This window comes from Terrapene carolina, unplaced genomic scaffold (genome assembly GCF_002925995.2).
Source record: "Terrapene carolina triunguis isolate 2854851 unplaced genomic scaffold, T_m_triunguis-2.0 Scaffold88, whole genome shotgun sequence".
NCBI lineage: Eukaryota > Metazoa > Chordata > Testudines > Emydidae > Terrapene > Terrapene triunguis.
In genome coordinates, this window is record NW_020664439.1 from 43,984,489 (window position 1) to 44,000,396 (window position 15,908).

At 52.7% G+C, this 15,908-nt stretch overlaps 1 protein-coding gene across 1 annotated transcript; it reads left to right on the top strand.

Moving 5' to 3' along the window:
* The first annotated feature begins 11,041 nt into the window (after positions 1-11,041).
* CAMK2N2 (calcium/calmodulin dependent protein kinase II inhibitor 2) lies at positions 11,042-11,802 on the top strand. Its single transcript, XM_024196354.1, has 2 exons — positions 11,042-11,210; positions 11,717-11,802. Exons 1-2 carry the CDS (start codon positions 11,042-11,044, stop codon positions 11,785-11,787), a joined length of 240 nt encoding a protein of 79 aa, XP_024052122.1. The 3' UTR covers positions 11,788-11,802.
* Positions 11,803-15,908: the final 4,106 nt, after the last annotated feature.

Consider the following 15,908-nt stretch of genomic DNA (forward strand, 5'->3'; position numbering starts at 1 on the left):
GCAGGGACATGCTGGTGACAAGGTTAGATGTTAAAGAAACCAGCGATTCTAGTGTGACAAGGTGATCCATGGAACCACTCTCCATTGTGATATACATTCCCAGCGGAGATCTGTCAGCCTGTTCCATTCTGATGAGCCAAGCCGCCAGGTCCAGTCCTGGGCCACACCCCCAGGAGGTGCAGAACACACAGAGCAAAGGGAGGAGAGGTGAAGGTGGATTGAGGCCACAGATTCTGGGCGGCTGCAGGAGCTGAAATAGGCCCTGTTGTAAGTTAGAGTAGCTCTTGGATGCTCTGACTTATGGCAGCCTGTCCTGTGTTGTTCATGAGCTGCAGTCTGGTCCAGAACCCCTGCAGTGCCATACGCTATGAGCCTACCCCCTCCTGCCCTGATCTTCCATGCCAGCCCCTCCCCGGTACACCCTCCGCGCCAAAGCTTGCCAGGGGAGCAGTGGGAGGCCACATGCCTTTGCTGGGGGAATTCTGCCCTGGTCAGCGGCAGCACATTAATGTCCCCATGTGTCACTGGAGCGGTGTACAGGGACCAGAGGTGGGGGCAGAACCTGCCTCTACTGAAATACACTCAATATTCCACTGGTTGGTGAACCCCCCACGGTACAAATGACCTTCTAAACGAAACCACAGCCATTGTGTGAAATTAAATGTATGAAGCTACAGATTCCTTCCCAGCCACATACCCAGACTCAAGTTAGTGTGAAGGGTGGGTCATTGGGCAGGGAAGAACAACTGGGGAGGCTGGGAAGCTGCCAAAGCATCAAGATCATGATACAAATGAATGGTGATCCAGAGGCCCAGCGAGAATCTCTGCTCCATCCTGCACCTCCCTAGGGACACATCACAACACCCGTTTAGGGCAGGGAAGTGCCATTTTCCAGCTGGGGAACTAAGACACACAGAGACTAAATGACTGGCCCAAGGTCACACAAGAAGCCTGTAACAGAGCAAGGAGCTGAACCCACGGCACCATCTTTCCTCTCTTATTAACAGGCCCTGTGATGTGCAAGACCAAGTCTCACCACTAACTTGGAAGTTTTTTTAAACAAAAATCACAGCTGTGAGGCTGGCTTTCTAGTCTATCATGCAGCTATTCGCTCAGCCTTGCAGCCTACACAGACTCAGAGCTGGAGCCCAGGGCCATGAGGTGGAAAGGGAACTGTCCCTAGAACCCTCTTCCTTTCTTGCACCCGGGACCCCAATGACGTGGTATCTCAGCCTGTTTCATACACCCCCCCTGGGGACAGGGCCCTGCCCCACGCAGGGTGGATTGGACAAGAAGAGATCAACGTCTCTCTGTTCACAGAAATAACCCTGACCAAGGATGGAGGGATGTGTTCTGCCGCTCTCTGGGTAAAAAAATCACTTCTCTTAGTAAGATTCAGTATGATACAGACTAGTCAAGGGCAATATAGAAGGGTCTAAGCAACAGCCTGCATGTGGGGCTGGCCGTGGGGGCAGAAGAGGCTGTCCCATCAGCTGAGCCTGCTTGAACTCCGTCTGAGGCAGGCCCCAGAGCCTTGAGGAGTGCACCCTGCATGGCTGCTTAAACCCCAGTGATTCTCAACCTTTGCTATACCAGGACCCCTCTCCCAAGGAATCTAGCTGAAACCCTCCTCCCAGTGAGCAATATGGGGAGGACCGGGCGGCTGAAGACCCAGGACACGGGTTGAGACCCCCTGTTCTCCTCACTTTAGCAGGGCACAGCATGAGCTTCCTCCCACTGGGAAGCAGAGGGATCCATTCGGGGCTGTAAGGCCATTGCAGTCCCAGAGCACAGAGCAGGAATGATTCATCAGCACATCTGCAAATTCAAAGCCAGCCCAGCGGGCTCTGGAAAGGATACAGGTTGCTCGGATCCTTCCAGCAAAGCTCTTCTTTGCCCCAGCAAACCCATTCTGGAGCTGTTGCCACACCAAAAAAAGTTAGCAGGGCAAACATCATGTCCCTAATAACACCTGAATCCCAACTGCATTATCCAGAGCGATACTGTTTATACCAGATGCAGGGTCTATAATCCGGGTTTAATGATCACAAGACCCTCCCTAAAGGGTTAGGCTCAATCTACTCCGAGTTCAGTCCTAAACAGCATACAAATTCTTTACACGGCGTTTGGATTTTCTGTGGGCAATGAGAGGGTGCGGGGCTCACGCATAACGTTTCTTCTTTGCAAACAGGCGCTGTACTTTGCAAGTGTGGGCTGCAGCTTTCAGGCGAGAGGAACAAACAAACAGTCAGCGCTCCACACAGGCCAGCTTCGTCACTCGCCTCTGACTGATGCATCAGCTGTCTAACACATCGCTACAGATCATCGCCACAATAAGACTGTCACAGCAAAACGCTACTGTACCTGCACATTCCCAGCGGCTCAGTGTGTCAGAAACGCCAAGCACTTCCTGATCTCCAGAGCGGGGCTGACCTTGGCCCCAAGGCCCAGATTTAAAGAGACAGGTGTAGAAATACCAAGCGCTGCCATTTTACCCAGCTTTGGGTTAGACAAACACTTTAACAAGTTGGCTATGTTTATAGGGGAACGACATCACAATGGGAGTGATACATGCTGGGTCACACGGGGAGGAAGGCAGGAAAGTCAGCTACCTCTCCTGGCAAAGTGCCAACCTCCTTTTCCCCACCCCCCCACCCCCCACCTGCAGCTTCTCTGAATTGCCAGGAGCTCAAGTCAGCTGCAGTGGAAGCTTTTGCACCAGAGCCAGCATTGTCAACCCCGAGCATTTGAAACTCAGGAGTCAGGGCCACAACGTCATGAGATTGGCTTATAAATCATGAGATTTAAAAGTAATAATGAGTGCGTGGTCTTTATATTTCCCATCCAGTTGAGCCTTTCAGGATCATGTTTCCAGCTTTTCTCTGCAACCAGAAGGACTAGAGGCATACATATTTTTGTAACAAAAGCTGAGGTTCCCATGACTCCTGGAGCTGGGGCTTTCAGACAAATGCCAAAGCTTGCGAAACTCACAACAAGCTCGTGTTGTAACAAAGACTGCAGCACAATGAAGGAACGTAGCCTCACAGCCCTCTCTGGGTTACAGCTCTCCAATTTCTCAGGCCTCCATGTGAACTCTCCTCCATGCCCTCCAAACTCCATATTTAAGTGCAGCTGTACAACCACTTGGGCAAATACCTACTTCATTGTTCAAATATCTGACTTCATTTCTGCTGCTGTTCCACAGCCATCACAGGGCAGATTTTCAGAGGGCTCAGCAAGCTGGGTGCTGAGCTCTGTGGAGACTCCAGCCATCGGTGGCACAATGGGAGGTGCTGAGCCCTTGAGGTGCAGTTCCTAAGTGTCTGCATTCTCATGCTCAGCAGAGGTCAGCATTCCCTGCCACCCGCCAGGCCTGCACCCTGCATCCGCCACTTGCTTCAGGGAATGCACTTTGCCTGCCAATGCCGCATGGAAGATCAACTAGACAGCACAGAAAATACCATTTCCCTTCCCTCGCTGTCTGTTCACTGCACTGAAACCAACCACTTCCTTACTGTTCTTTGGGTAATCCATGGTCTACATATCCATGGTCCTTAGCCCAAAAGTACCAGATATTTGCATATTTCCCTCCCTCGCCTCTCTCTCTCTTCCTCACACATATACTGTTCAGCTGATAACTTGCAGCCCGCTGTCTGAGTCTTCTCACCAGCCCCCTTTGATAGCTGATCACTGTTTTTGACAAAGAAGATTTTTACTCCCAGAATTCCATCCAGCTTTCAGTCTGTTCACGGAGCATATTTCTGGGTGGGGGCAGCCAATCGGCCAGCTGTAATAAAGAATCCCCGAGACCTCAGGAGCTGGCAATGGTCTCCGCAGCTTTTCGTTCTTGGATGGACCCAGACTGGATTTCGTCTTGATGAACGTGTTTGTCACAGGGAAATACCCCATTGTAGATGGCTTGTGGACCCAGCATGGCGGGGAGAGGACCTCCCAGAGCAATTACCAGGTAGCACCTAAAGGTCAGAGCCAGGTTGGGCCTTGTTGTTCTTGGGGCTGTACAAACACTTTACGTTAATTATATTTATTGTTATTATTATTTGTATGATTGTGACACATAGGATCCCCTGTCACGGACTAGGACCCCATTGTGCTAGGGGATGTACAAAGAAAACAAAAAGCCGGTCTCTTCCCCAGAGAGCTTACGATCTAAAAAGGACACGTTGTGCCAGATGGATAAGATGCAAATGCCAGCTGAGTTAGGAGAAGGAAGGAAGACAAGTAACAGATCTAGGAGGCTTGCCCGCGCCGCTTCTCGCCGCCCCCATTGGCCCGGGACGGCGAACCGCGGCCAGTGGGGGCCGTGATCAGCTGAACCTGCCGCGTCAGCGGGTAAATAAAACTGGCCCGGCCCGCCAGGGTGCTTACCCTGGCGAGCCGCGTGCCAAACGTTGCCGACCCCTGTCCTAGACTCAGATTATAAAACCATTAATGACCACTGTGATCATCTAGTCTGACTTCTTGTCTAACACAGCCCATGGCCCTTCCATAGTCCATGCCAATCAGTAGCGGTGATCACTTAGATCGGTTCAGAATTGGAATAGAGTGGAAAATGTTGTCTGTTTTTTCACTTGTAAAACATTGGTATGTATCAGAAGTAATGAGCTTCGGTGAAAGAAGGTGTTGTGAAAGTGACGTATCTGGCTGAGTGTGTATCTACACTGATACATGCAGGTGCACACACGCACACACACAGATTCATACTGACCTCGGAGCTGCCATATAAGGCTACACACCTGGCAGGTTCTGATGTCATGATAACCATGGAAGCTGAATTCAAGAGTTTTCTTGACGTCATCAGAAAGCCCTCGCCCGATGCGTGCTGCCTCCGTCACTGTTGTGCGGCAATTGTGGTTCCAGTCGTTGACGCAGCACAAAAGATTTCCCAAAGACAACCTGTTATTATCCATTTATGAGGGGAAAAAAACAGCCCTTGTCCCAGGTCTTTCTGCTGTTAGTTTTATTCCCAGTCACCCATCTCACAAAGCAGAGCCCAGATGCAACTGCAAAAAAAGCTTTTAAAGCATTGGTTTTAATTATTTTTATTCTTAAAATTATGAATAAAATGGGAGGGGAGGGGATGAAGATGTGGGAGAAAACATGATAGAAATTCCCCACCCACAGGTATCTTCCTATAAAGAGAGGAGACCCCAGCTAACAGAGTCTGACCTTTTAATAGCCTCGGGGGCACTCAGAAAAAGCAAGCACAATGCTAGGGTGCATAGGGGATTGGACAGCAAGTAGTATGGAAAATATCCTAGTGCTATTGTCAGCCTCCTCTGAGTTACTGTTCTGGTCATACAGATGGGGTGCAGAGACAGGAAATGGAATGATTAGAGGCCTGGAAAAGCTTCCATAAGAGGAGAGATTGAAAAAATTGGAACTGTTTCATTTCGGGAGGAGATTAATAAGAGGGGACATGACAGAGAGACGGGAGTGGGAAGGTAAGTCAAGCACTCCTGCTCACCTCATCTGCTAATATAAGAGCAAGAGGATGGCCAGTGAAGCTGAAAGGCAACCAATTGAAAGCTGACTAAAGGAAATATTTCATTACACATTAACCTGTGGAACGCACTGCCACTGGATATCATTGAGGCCAAGAGCTTAGTAGAAGTCAAAAATGGATCAGACATTTTTATAGATGATGAGAACATTGATGGGATATTTTTAAAGAAGGGATATCAACCCTCCTGTGTGGGGACATAAACCAACCACTAAGTGATGGGGGATAGGAAGAAACTTCCCCTGTGGGCAGGCTAGAGCATAACTGATCACTAGGAGTTTCTCAGACCTTCCTCTGAAGCATCTGTGGCTGGGTACTGTCAGCGACCAGATATTGGACTAGCTGGACCATTGGTCTGATCTAGTCTCTTTCTATATCGATGGGACTCCTCATTAGCCAACCGGATGACCCTTAGGTCTATAACACTCACTCTCTTCCCCCAACCCTCTCCCCTCATCCCCACAAACTATTCCCACCCCCGCCAGTTGCTGCCACCCCACACTCCTCCCCACGTGTGTGTATGAACGAATATGCCTATGTGCTTGTGTGTGTGCCCATGCAGGGTGTCTGCGTGGGGTTGCATGTGCCGCCACATCCCTGCGCGTGCTTACATGTGCTGCTGCATTAGCCCTTGTGGGCTTGGAAAGCAGGACACATCTCAGCATGGGCAATGGGCTGCTGCCTACTTTTTCAGGTGCTCCCGCAGCATTATAAATGCTCACATGAGGTTGATTCAGCCAGTTCAGAGCAGCTGTAACAATAATCTGTGCCCACGTGATCTTCTCACGGGTGCCCTTGACCTCCATCCTGTTGTTTGTCGCACTTACTTGTTGTGACTGATCTTCTATTAAAGATCTTCTATTAAAGATCTGTAAATTCTTTATGGCAGGACATATCTTCCCCTGGGTTTGTGCCGCACCCAGCACAATGGGGCCCCGATCCTGACCGCAGTCTCTGGGGACGACTGTCATATAAACAAACACAGACGAATGAACTCATGATGACCGGTCCAATAATAATTCACAACGATCCCTTCTGCTATAGTACTTATCACCCTCTGCTTATGCCCTCCTCTTGACACCTTTCTTTATCAACGCAGGCACCGTTTTGCCCCAGAGTCAGCATGCTGGCATCGCGTCTGACAGGCCCGTACTGTTTGTTTAACTGGGCCTTTGGGAAGCCATGGAAAGAAATTGGAAACTCTTCCAACCAGTGTAGTAACTAGAACCATTGATGGGCGACCAAGGTGTGTGACGCGCTCTGGAGACCGCACCATCAGCCAACCCCCTGGAGGCCATTTTAACCTTGTATTTGGTGCCCCCTCGCCAATTGGTCTGACGATATATGTTGGCCTGCCCTATATGCATTTTACCTGCTATATAAAGGTGGACGATATAAACATAGGTCTCAGTTCTACCCTCCGGTCCAGGAGCATAACTCTCATTAAATCATGCCTTTAGGGCGAAGGCACGGACCTGTACACTCCATTCACATGGCACTGAGTATCTCATAGGCCCTTGTGCAGGGTTCCTGAATGGGGATCAGCTTCACCCTCGGTTTTCTATAGTTCCGCTGCTTTACCTCTAAACTGTCTACAGCTGTGCTGCGTGGACAGGCCCCGTTGTCCTTTGCATGGCAAAGAAGAGCGGTGAGCCCCTGGGAAAGAGAAAGCTCTGTGCATGCGCCATAGTCCAGGAGAAACCCCAGCACGGACATATGGACAAAGGACCGTCTTGACTATGAAACCCACAGTTAATGCCAAAGGCAGGAGGAGTTTGCAGAGACAAGGGCCTGCCATTACGCTGTGTGTGCTGGCCTGTGGCAGACAGGCTATGTGCTATGGTGAGAGGTGCCCGAGGACTAGAAAGAGTTGGGGCGAATTCTGCCAATAGCGGTGCTTCCCTTGGAATCAAACATGAGGTGCCCGTGGCACACACAGTTTACTCTCCTGTGGGCAGTAACACTTTGGTCTAATTCTGATCGTTGGGCTGGGTGTAGGGGCGCCTGGGTGGTGTCTAGTGGCCTGTGGTCAAACACAGATGCTCTGGTGGCCCCCTTCTGCCCTTACGTGGCTCTCGTCACACAGGAAACACTCCTGCCACCACCGTGAAATCTCTTTGATTCCCTTTCTCCTGCTTACGACAGTTTCATCCATCCAGGCAGGGAGCAGAAACGCCATGTATATGAGGCTTTCTGATCACACAGCCCAAGTGATCGATTATGAATCGGTGAATTATTTGCTGCTCTCTTGTCTGATACCCCATGCCTAGCGCTCCCTCATACCGCCACCCTCCTGCCCACAGCCTCCTCCCCCAGCTCTGACCTGCCTGTATCAGAGTTCCCGAAGGGTGAAATTCAACCCAGAGGACTCAACCACGGCCAGGGCCTTAAGAGCCACTTAAACCTCATGTTAAAGGCTTACACGGGGACTTAACTGATGCACCGACCCTTGGCATTCTGCTGGGGGGTGCATTTCACCCTTGAGGAAAGCTCTCCCCGATGGACTCCATCCCATATGTTATACCTCAGTCATCACAATAGCCTAGACTTGCGCTGTACTCCCAGAACTACTCATGTGTACATAGCTCGGCCTGGTTTGCCATGCTCTTATACATAGGGCTTTGTAACCCATGCCTGTAGGGTCTGGATGACCCTCATTTCAGCACTATAAACGTCCAGCCCACCCAGGACGTGATTCTCCTCTCACTCACATTGGTTTTGTACTGGGTTCAATGGAGCTACTCCTGACCGATATTGGTGTAACTGCGGAGGATAGATTCCCGTCTCTCGAAGGCACGCCATCATTCCATCAGTGCCCCTGTATGCGGCACGGACAACAGGGTAGTTGTGTTGTCCTCAGAGAACAGACACATTTCTGAGCAGCCATTTCTTGTTGCAATTGCCCACAGATGGTTTCTCAAAGACTTGGGGGGGGTGTGTCTCCCCCTCCCCCAGCCTGCCCACTCCTTCCCATAATCTAGTGATTACCAAACTGTGGGTCACAACCCCAAGTGGGGTCACTCCATCAGCAGGTGGGGTTGTGGCAGTTCTGAGGGCGTGGAGGAGGCCATTTAGCGTGACCTCCCCCACCCCCATTTGTGCGAGGTCATGCCAGCTGGAGAATGATATTTTGCTCTACAAAAGGATGCCCTCCATGCAGCGTGACCTCACATTCACTGTACGCGTGTGACGTCACGCTGTGAGGAGGAGGCCATTTTCTAAAGCAAAATGGCCTCCTCCATGCAGCATGACCTTGCACGTACAGTGCATGCCATTTTTAAGTGGTGTCCTCCAGGCTGTCCAGTGTTGTGGGAAGCAATACATGTGATAAAAATGGTGTCATGCCAGGAACATGTCTGGGAACTGCTGCCCTAGCCCATCCAATCTCTGTCCCCCCTCCCCAGTATTGACCCTAAGAGATGGAGAAGGGAGATGGTATTGCAGAGAACTAGCCCTTTCTCTCTCTGCATGGTGGCTAGTGCAGAGGGTCCTTTCTGTGCATGGCTCTCTGGGAGGTGACTCACACTCACAGGATAATCTGCACCAGTCCATGCTCCATATTCCACTGGTGCAGTACAATCTACACCAGAACCAATAGCCCCAGGATAGGCAAGGCCTTAGCCTTCAGGGCTTGAGGCGCTGAGAACTTGCAAAACAACTGTAGACACAGCATGCCAATTCCATGATCTGGAAGCATTTGGCAAGGCACCTCTTGTAGGCACCCTTCCTTGACTGACCCCATCAGAACCCAGCTGGCCTCCAGTCAGGCCTCTGAGTCCCCGGCCGATACACCTCTCCACTTGTATTGGGCCATGTGTGTGTTAAAGAGCAGCATGTGGGCCTTCGTGTCTCATAGACTCATAGACTCATAGACTTTAAGGTCAGAAGGGACCATTATGGTCATCTAGTCTGACCTCCCGCATGATGCAGGCCACAAAAGCTGACCCACCCAATTTCCCTTATCTCAGCTGTTGAAGTCTCCAGATCATGATTTAAAGACTTCAAGTCGCAGAGAATCCTCCAGCTTGCGACCCCTGCCCTATGCTGCGGAGGAAGGCAAAAAACTTCCAGGGCCTCTGCCAATCTACCCTAGAGGAAAATTCCTTCCCGACCCCAAATATGGCGATCAGTGTCGCTGCCGCCGTTGGTTAATCACCATTCACAGCCTTGGCACTAGCTAAACTGATGCTAATGCTGGCCAGGTGAAGCAGTCACCACAGATATTAACACACAGAGAGAGGGAGAGAGACACACACACACAACCTCACCTTGCAGCAGAGACCAGGCAGAGAGAATTTCAGGCCAGAAGCAGGTGTTTCACCCCATCCCCTCAATCTGAGAGCAGGGCTTGTAATGGAAGCTAATCTGCAACCTTAAGCAGCACCGGGAGCCACTTAGGAGGATGAGGAGGATGGCTGGGGGTTCCTTTTGAGGATGTCACTAACAGGCTCCTGGGGAAGATGAAGACTGGTGGAGGAGCTGTGCCTAGGACATGGGGGTGGGGGGTGGGACCAGGAAGTTGGTATGAAAAAGGAATATGGGGGGGGGGCATTTTTTTAAAATACAGGCCCTGTTAAGAGAGAAAGATCAACAATGGGGGAGGAGAGAGACAAAAACTGGGGGGACACAAAGGGAGGGAGGAAAGGGCTGGGGGAGGCACAGAGGTGGGAGGAAAGGGATGATGGGGGGTGGGGGAGACACAGTGGGGGCAGGAAAGGGCTTGGGGAGGCACAGGGGGTGGGGAAAACACAGAGGGGCAGGAAAGGGCCGGGGAGGCAGGAAGACACAGTAGGGGAGGAATGGGCGAGGGGAGGCATGGAGGGTGGGGGAGACACAGAGAGGGAGGAAAGGGCCGGAAAAGGTACGGGGGGGCGGGGAAGACACAGAGGGGCAGGAAAGGGCCGGGAAAGGTACGGGGGGGGGGGGGGGGGGGGGAAAGGGGGGGGGGGGAGGGGCGGGGGGGGGGAAGGGGGGGGGGGAGGCACGGGGGGATACAGAGGGGGGACAGCCCGGGAGCCATCAAGTGTCTGGCTGAAGCAGCCTCCCCATCCCCCCCCGGTCCCTGGGGAGTGTGCGTAGCTGCCCCCCCGGGGGCGCCCAGAGAGCGCTGCCCCGAGAGGCAGGGACCCCGGACGCCTCCCCTCTGCTTTTGCTGCACTCTCATTGTCATTCCGCTCTTGCCTCTTGATGTCACCCTCCTCCCTTCCCCCGCGCAGCCGGGGGCGGGGGGCTGGGGGAGGGGAGCGGGGGGGGGGGGGGGGGGGGGGGGGGGGGGGGGGGGGCTGGGGGAGGACCTTCCAGAGCAGGGCCCTCAGCGCACCAGCCCCGGATGCATGACTTCATTCTTCCGCCTGGGTTTCCTTTATGATGTAGGGCTGTCCCAGCCCCTGTGCACAGACACCTCGGCAGGCTGCAGCGCTCCGCACTCCCTCGCCCGCCCGCTCGCCCGGCTCCTTCTCCCCGGCTCCGCCGCTGGATCGCGCTCTCCGGCCGCCCCGCAGGACCCAGGCAGCTGCCAGTATGTCCGAGATCCTCCCCTACAGCGAGGAGAAGGTGGCCCGCTTCGGCACCGACTCCGAAGTCAGCGAGATCTCCTTCAGCTGCCGGCTCCAGGACACCAACTCCTTCTTCGGGGGCAACCAGGCCAAGCGGCCCCCCAAGCTGGGGCAGATCGGCAGGGCCAAGAGAGGTAAGCGCCCCCTGCCTTCCCCGCTGGCAAGAGTGGCTCTGGGACCCCCCCCCCCTCCATCCGGATCCGCAGTGGGGAAGGGTCACCCCAGGCTCGGGGAAGGGGAACGGAGCCGCCCCCCCCATGGCAAACCCGGGGGTTCAGCTGCCGCCTGCCCCACCCCGACTCAGAGGGACCTTGCCCCAGTGCCCCCACTCCCTAGTCGCCGGGCTGGCTCGCTGCGCTCCTCCCCTCCCCAGACAGGGCTCCCCATTGTCCGCGCCACCCTCCCAGTGTCCCTGCTGGGGCTCTCCCCCCCCCGCCCCCCAGCCGCATTCTGTGCCCGCGTCTCCCGCTCCATTTTCCTGGGGCGGATTTCATCAGCAGATGTTGGCTTGTGGGTGGATGGGGGCACGGGGGAGGCAAATACTGCGAGTCCAAGCCCCACGGGAGGCCATCTCTGCCAGCCCTGCCGTGCTTAGGGGCTCCTGTGTCCTGACTGTGTGCTTGTCCCCCCCCCCCCGCAGTGGTGATCGAAGATGATAGAATAGACGAGGTGCTGAAGGGGATGACAGACAAGTCGCCTTCTGGGGTATAAGCTGGCAGAGGAGGCGCCTGCACTGAGCTGCAGACTCTGATCACTGATTTTAAGCACTTTGGGCCGTGCATGTTTGTTGGACTGTGGTCAACGAGGAAAGCAAAGGAAGGAGATGAGGCTGCTGGCGACACCTTCCACCCCCAACCCAGACCCCAGCCCGAGGCGGTAACGGATGGGGCCATCTCACCCTCCTCAGCATCCAACCGAGCGCAATGGGACAAAGGGATTTGGCCATCCATCCCTGTCCAGATTTCCAGGGCGCCATGCCCAGCCCGGAGATGCCCATGTTTGTCAGCACCACCTCCTGCCCTCACAACCCCCCTCCCTGCAGAATGGAGGAGCCGGCTGCTGAGGCGCTATCCAGGGCCAGCGCCACTTCCAGCGCCCTCCCGGGGAGCTGTCCATTCCAGCGCCACTTCCAGCGCGCTCCCGGGGAGCTGTCCATTCCAGCGCCACTTCCAGCGCGCTCCCGGGGAGCTGTCCATTCCAGCGCCCTCCCGGGGAACTGTCCATTCCAGCGCCACTTCCAGCGCGCTCCCGGGGAGCTGTCCATTCCAGCGCCCTCCCGGGGAGCTGTCCATTCCAGCGCCCCTTCCAGCGCCTTCCCGGGGAACTGTCCATTCCAGCGCCACTTCCAGAGTCTTCCCGGGGAGCTGTCCACTCCAGCACCCTCCCTGGGAGCTGTTCATTCCAACGCCACTTCCAGGGAGCTGTCCATTCCAGCACCCTCTCCTCTCCCATTCCCCTTTCCCCAGCCCCACTGAGCCCCCCCTTTCCCCATGCCACGTTGCCGAGGTGCTGTTCCCCTGAGAGCGCGGAGCCCTTGGGATCGCCTAGCGTTCTCATCTCGAAGAGGGCTCCTGTAGCGATGCACTTTACACCTTTCTCTGTCTCTCTCCGAGTGGCTGTGTATCTAACCCCTGCATAGACACACACCTCTCCAGCTGTAGCAAGCTCATTGTGTGTGCAATCAGCCCCCTTCTGTATTTCAGACCCACACCCATTCTCTAACTCATCCATCCATCCCCACTCCTCAGCCCTGTCCAGTTTGCAAAATACCAGCAGATCGGAAGCAAATCCAAAGCCAGCAGTGCTGAATGGAAGGCAGAGGTTCCGACTCGGATGGACTATAATATAGAAGACAGTGATCATGTTGCTGTCGAAGAGACATTTTTGCTCCATCTTTTTTGCATGAGCTTCCTGGTCCTGGTGCCACATCTTGGTGCCACTGGTCATCCCACTATGGCACGCTTCTTTTTAACAGAACTCCTCATATTTGTATTTTTATATCCGAATCTTTGTTAAAAATGATCTGCTAATGTCTAATGTTGAAATATTGCATCAAAGATTGTTCATATTTTTTCCATACGAAAGAAAAAAAAAAGTGTATAGAATGGAATTTAAATGGTTGGTTCTCTTAATTCTATATATCAGTATTGGACAGGACTTCTTGAATGTGGTTAGGGTTTTGCACACCTCAAAACATCAGTAAACAAAACAAATGTATCTAAGAATCTTATACTGTGATTAATGGCTTTATTGACGGACCATGCAGAAACATAATGACTTTAGAAGATCTTATTGCACTGGTTACGAATGTGCTTGGATAACTCGCTGGTGATTTGACGCCTCTTTCTTGGGGGATGTTCCCAGTTGGTGTTTTTAATTTTGTACTTTAATTTAATTTAATTTTTTAAAAAGCTTATTCTGGTCTGATGTGCATGAGAAACTATCATCTTTTCAATAATATACTATGTCATTTTATGAAGACAACAAAGCAAAAAAAAATGTCATGCCATTCTAAGAATGACCCATTGTACATTTTAATGCCATTTTTCACTGTATTGGTGAACAAAACTCAATGAATAAATACATACATGTACCAAATGGAGGCAGCCAACCCTGCGTGTCTTCCCTAGCAAGATCTTTGTAATTGGGCTTGTTCCAAACCCCAGTGAAGTGAATGGAAAACCTCCCAGGACAGTCAATGGGCTTTGGATCTGGACTGTTGAGGGAATAGTGGAGAGATTATTCAAGGGATTCTACCATGTTCTCCAGGAAATCACAGCCCCCAGAGAACCGCACTGGGTCACAGGCATTTGTGTTGCAGTTGCCACCTCTCTCTCTGGGTTGACTCTCTGCATTGCTTAGGGTTCAGGAGATAGGGTGTAGAAGTCCCTGCAGGTTCGCTGGGAGGGAGGGAGGGCAGGCATCAGGTGACCTAGTTTTCGCTTAAGACAGAAATAGAATTCAGGCTGCTGAGATGCTTGTGGCTGTTAAATATTTTACTGGGGCCTCTCAGAGGAGCTGCCCTTATCCTGGGGTGGGTGGGTGGAAGGAACTCTGCAGCAGGGAGCTGGAGGAGGAGGTTGGTCCCAGAGGCACCCGGACCAAAGTGGAGCCAGTGTTGCTTTCCAGCTCAATGCAACAGTCAGGCAAGCACATCACAAGGGCCAACACAAGTACTTATTGGCCATAGCATCCATCAGGGCTGAGGGGAAGGGGTGCCCCAAGGCAGCAAGGGGTCAATGGCCAGGCCATCAGGTGCTCTCTCTATTGCTGCCTTAGGCACAGGCCAATAAGAAGCCCAGATAGACTCATAGACTTTAAGGCCAGAAGGGCCCATCATGATCATCTAGTCTGACCTCCTGCACATTTGCAGCCCACAGAACCCCACCCACCAAGCCTGGAATAGCCCCCATAACCTCTGGCTCAGTTACTGACATCCACAAATCTTGATCGAAAGACTTCAAGTTACAGAGAATCCACCATTGACTCTAGTTCAGACCTGCAAGTGACCCATGCCCCACGCTGTAGCGGAAGGCGACAACATCCCAGGGTGTCTGCCAAGCTGACCTGGGGAATACAGAAGGGGCAAAGCTCTGCACCCTTTCCTGAGCCCTGCAGACTGGTGAAAGCCCCTTGAGAGGGGAGGCTGGAGCCTCCCACAGGCCTTGGGAATTTCCTTTAAACCACTGGGAAATGCACTTGGCATTCAAGGGCTATTTGGGAAGAGGAAGGGGTGCTTATTTACCTTTCTGGGCCACCCTAACACACTTTTTACACATTGGGGCCAATCCTTCCTTCTCTCGTCTTTTACATTTATTAAACTAGCTTTTGCATTGGTTGCTTTTTAAAGCAACCTTGTTTTTTCTGAGTAAGGGAAGGATGAAGGCTAGGTCCATCAATGGCTATTAGCCAGGATGGGCAGGGATGGTGTCCCTAGCCTCTGTTTGCCAGGAGCTGGGAATGGGCAATGGGGGATGGATCACTTGATGATTACCTGTTCTGGTCATTCCTTCTGAAGCACCTGGCATTGGCCACTGTCAGAAGACAGGCTACTGGGCTAGATGGACCTTTGGCCTGACCCAGTATGGCCGTTCTTATGTAAAGAGTCAAATTCACACACCACAACTACAGGCAATGAGCCACCTTACAAACACACTGAACCACAGACACAACCATATACACTCAACCCACACACAGAGAACCACATATGCACAGCCATTCACATAGGCCGGCCGACAGACTCATATACACACATGCAAAGTGCACACGCTCCCAGATGCATGCATACACGCTCAACACACAGAGACACATAGGTACTCAGAGACCCACATTCAAAGCCAAACACACGGATTCCCATACAGAGCCACAGGCACACAGGCACTCAACAAACACCATCAGTACACCCACACCAAGAGAGACACACACACACACCCATGTCTGCCCAAGCTGTGTTTACATGGCTTAACACTGACATGAATAAACGCCCATTCCCCAAATGCTCAGGATCTGGGGAAGGGGGGTACCTGGGGGTCTGAGCCCCCTGCAGTTAAGTGTCTCTACAGCTGTGCTGCTGGAAAGGGAAGCCTGTGGGTACGGGGCCAATGGTGGAACACGGCTGCCTACCGATCTCGCCCTTGCTGATCCATGTCCCCAGCTCTCTGAATGCTCCAGTCTGTGCCCCCTGAGGAATCTGCCCCCAAAGCCTCTGGATTCTCAGCATATTTTACATTCATACCTTTTAACAGCCTGATCCCCTTCTAGATCTCACTATTGAATCAGATTGGCAGATGCCTGCCTCTCCTTGGGACTCCAGCTGGCACCTGCCTCCAGGG

Bases quoted from the DNA above. Each gene is read 5' to 3' on its own strand.
- CAMK2N2 (XM_024196354.1), top strand. From the start codon at position 11,042: ATGTCCGAGATCCTCCCCTACAGCGAGGAGAAGGTGGCCCGCTTCGGC. The intron at 11,211-11,716 runs GTAAGCGCCCCC...CCCCCCCCGCAG, and splicing joins GATCGGCAGGGCCAAGAGAG to TGGTGATCGAAGATGATAGA.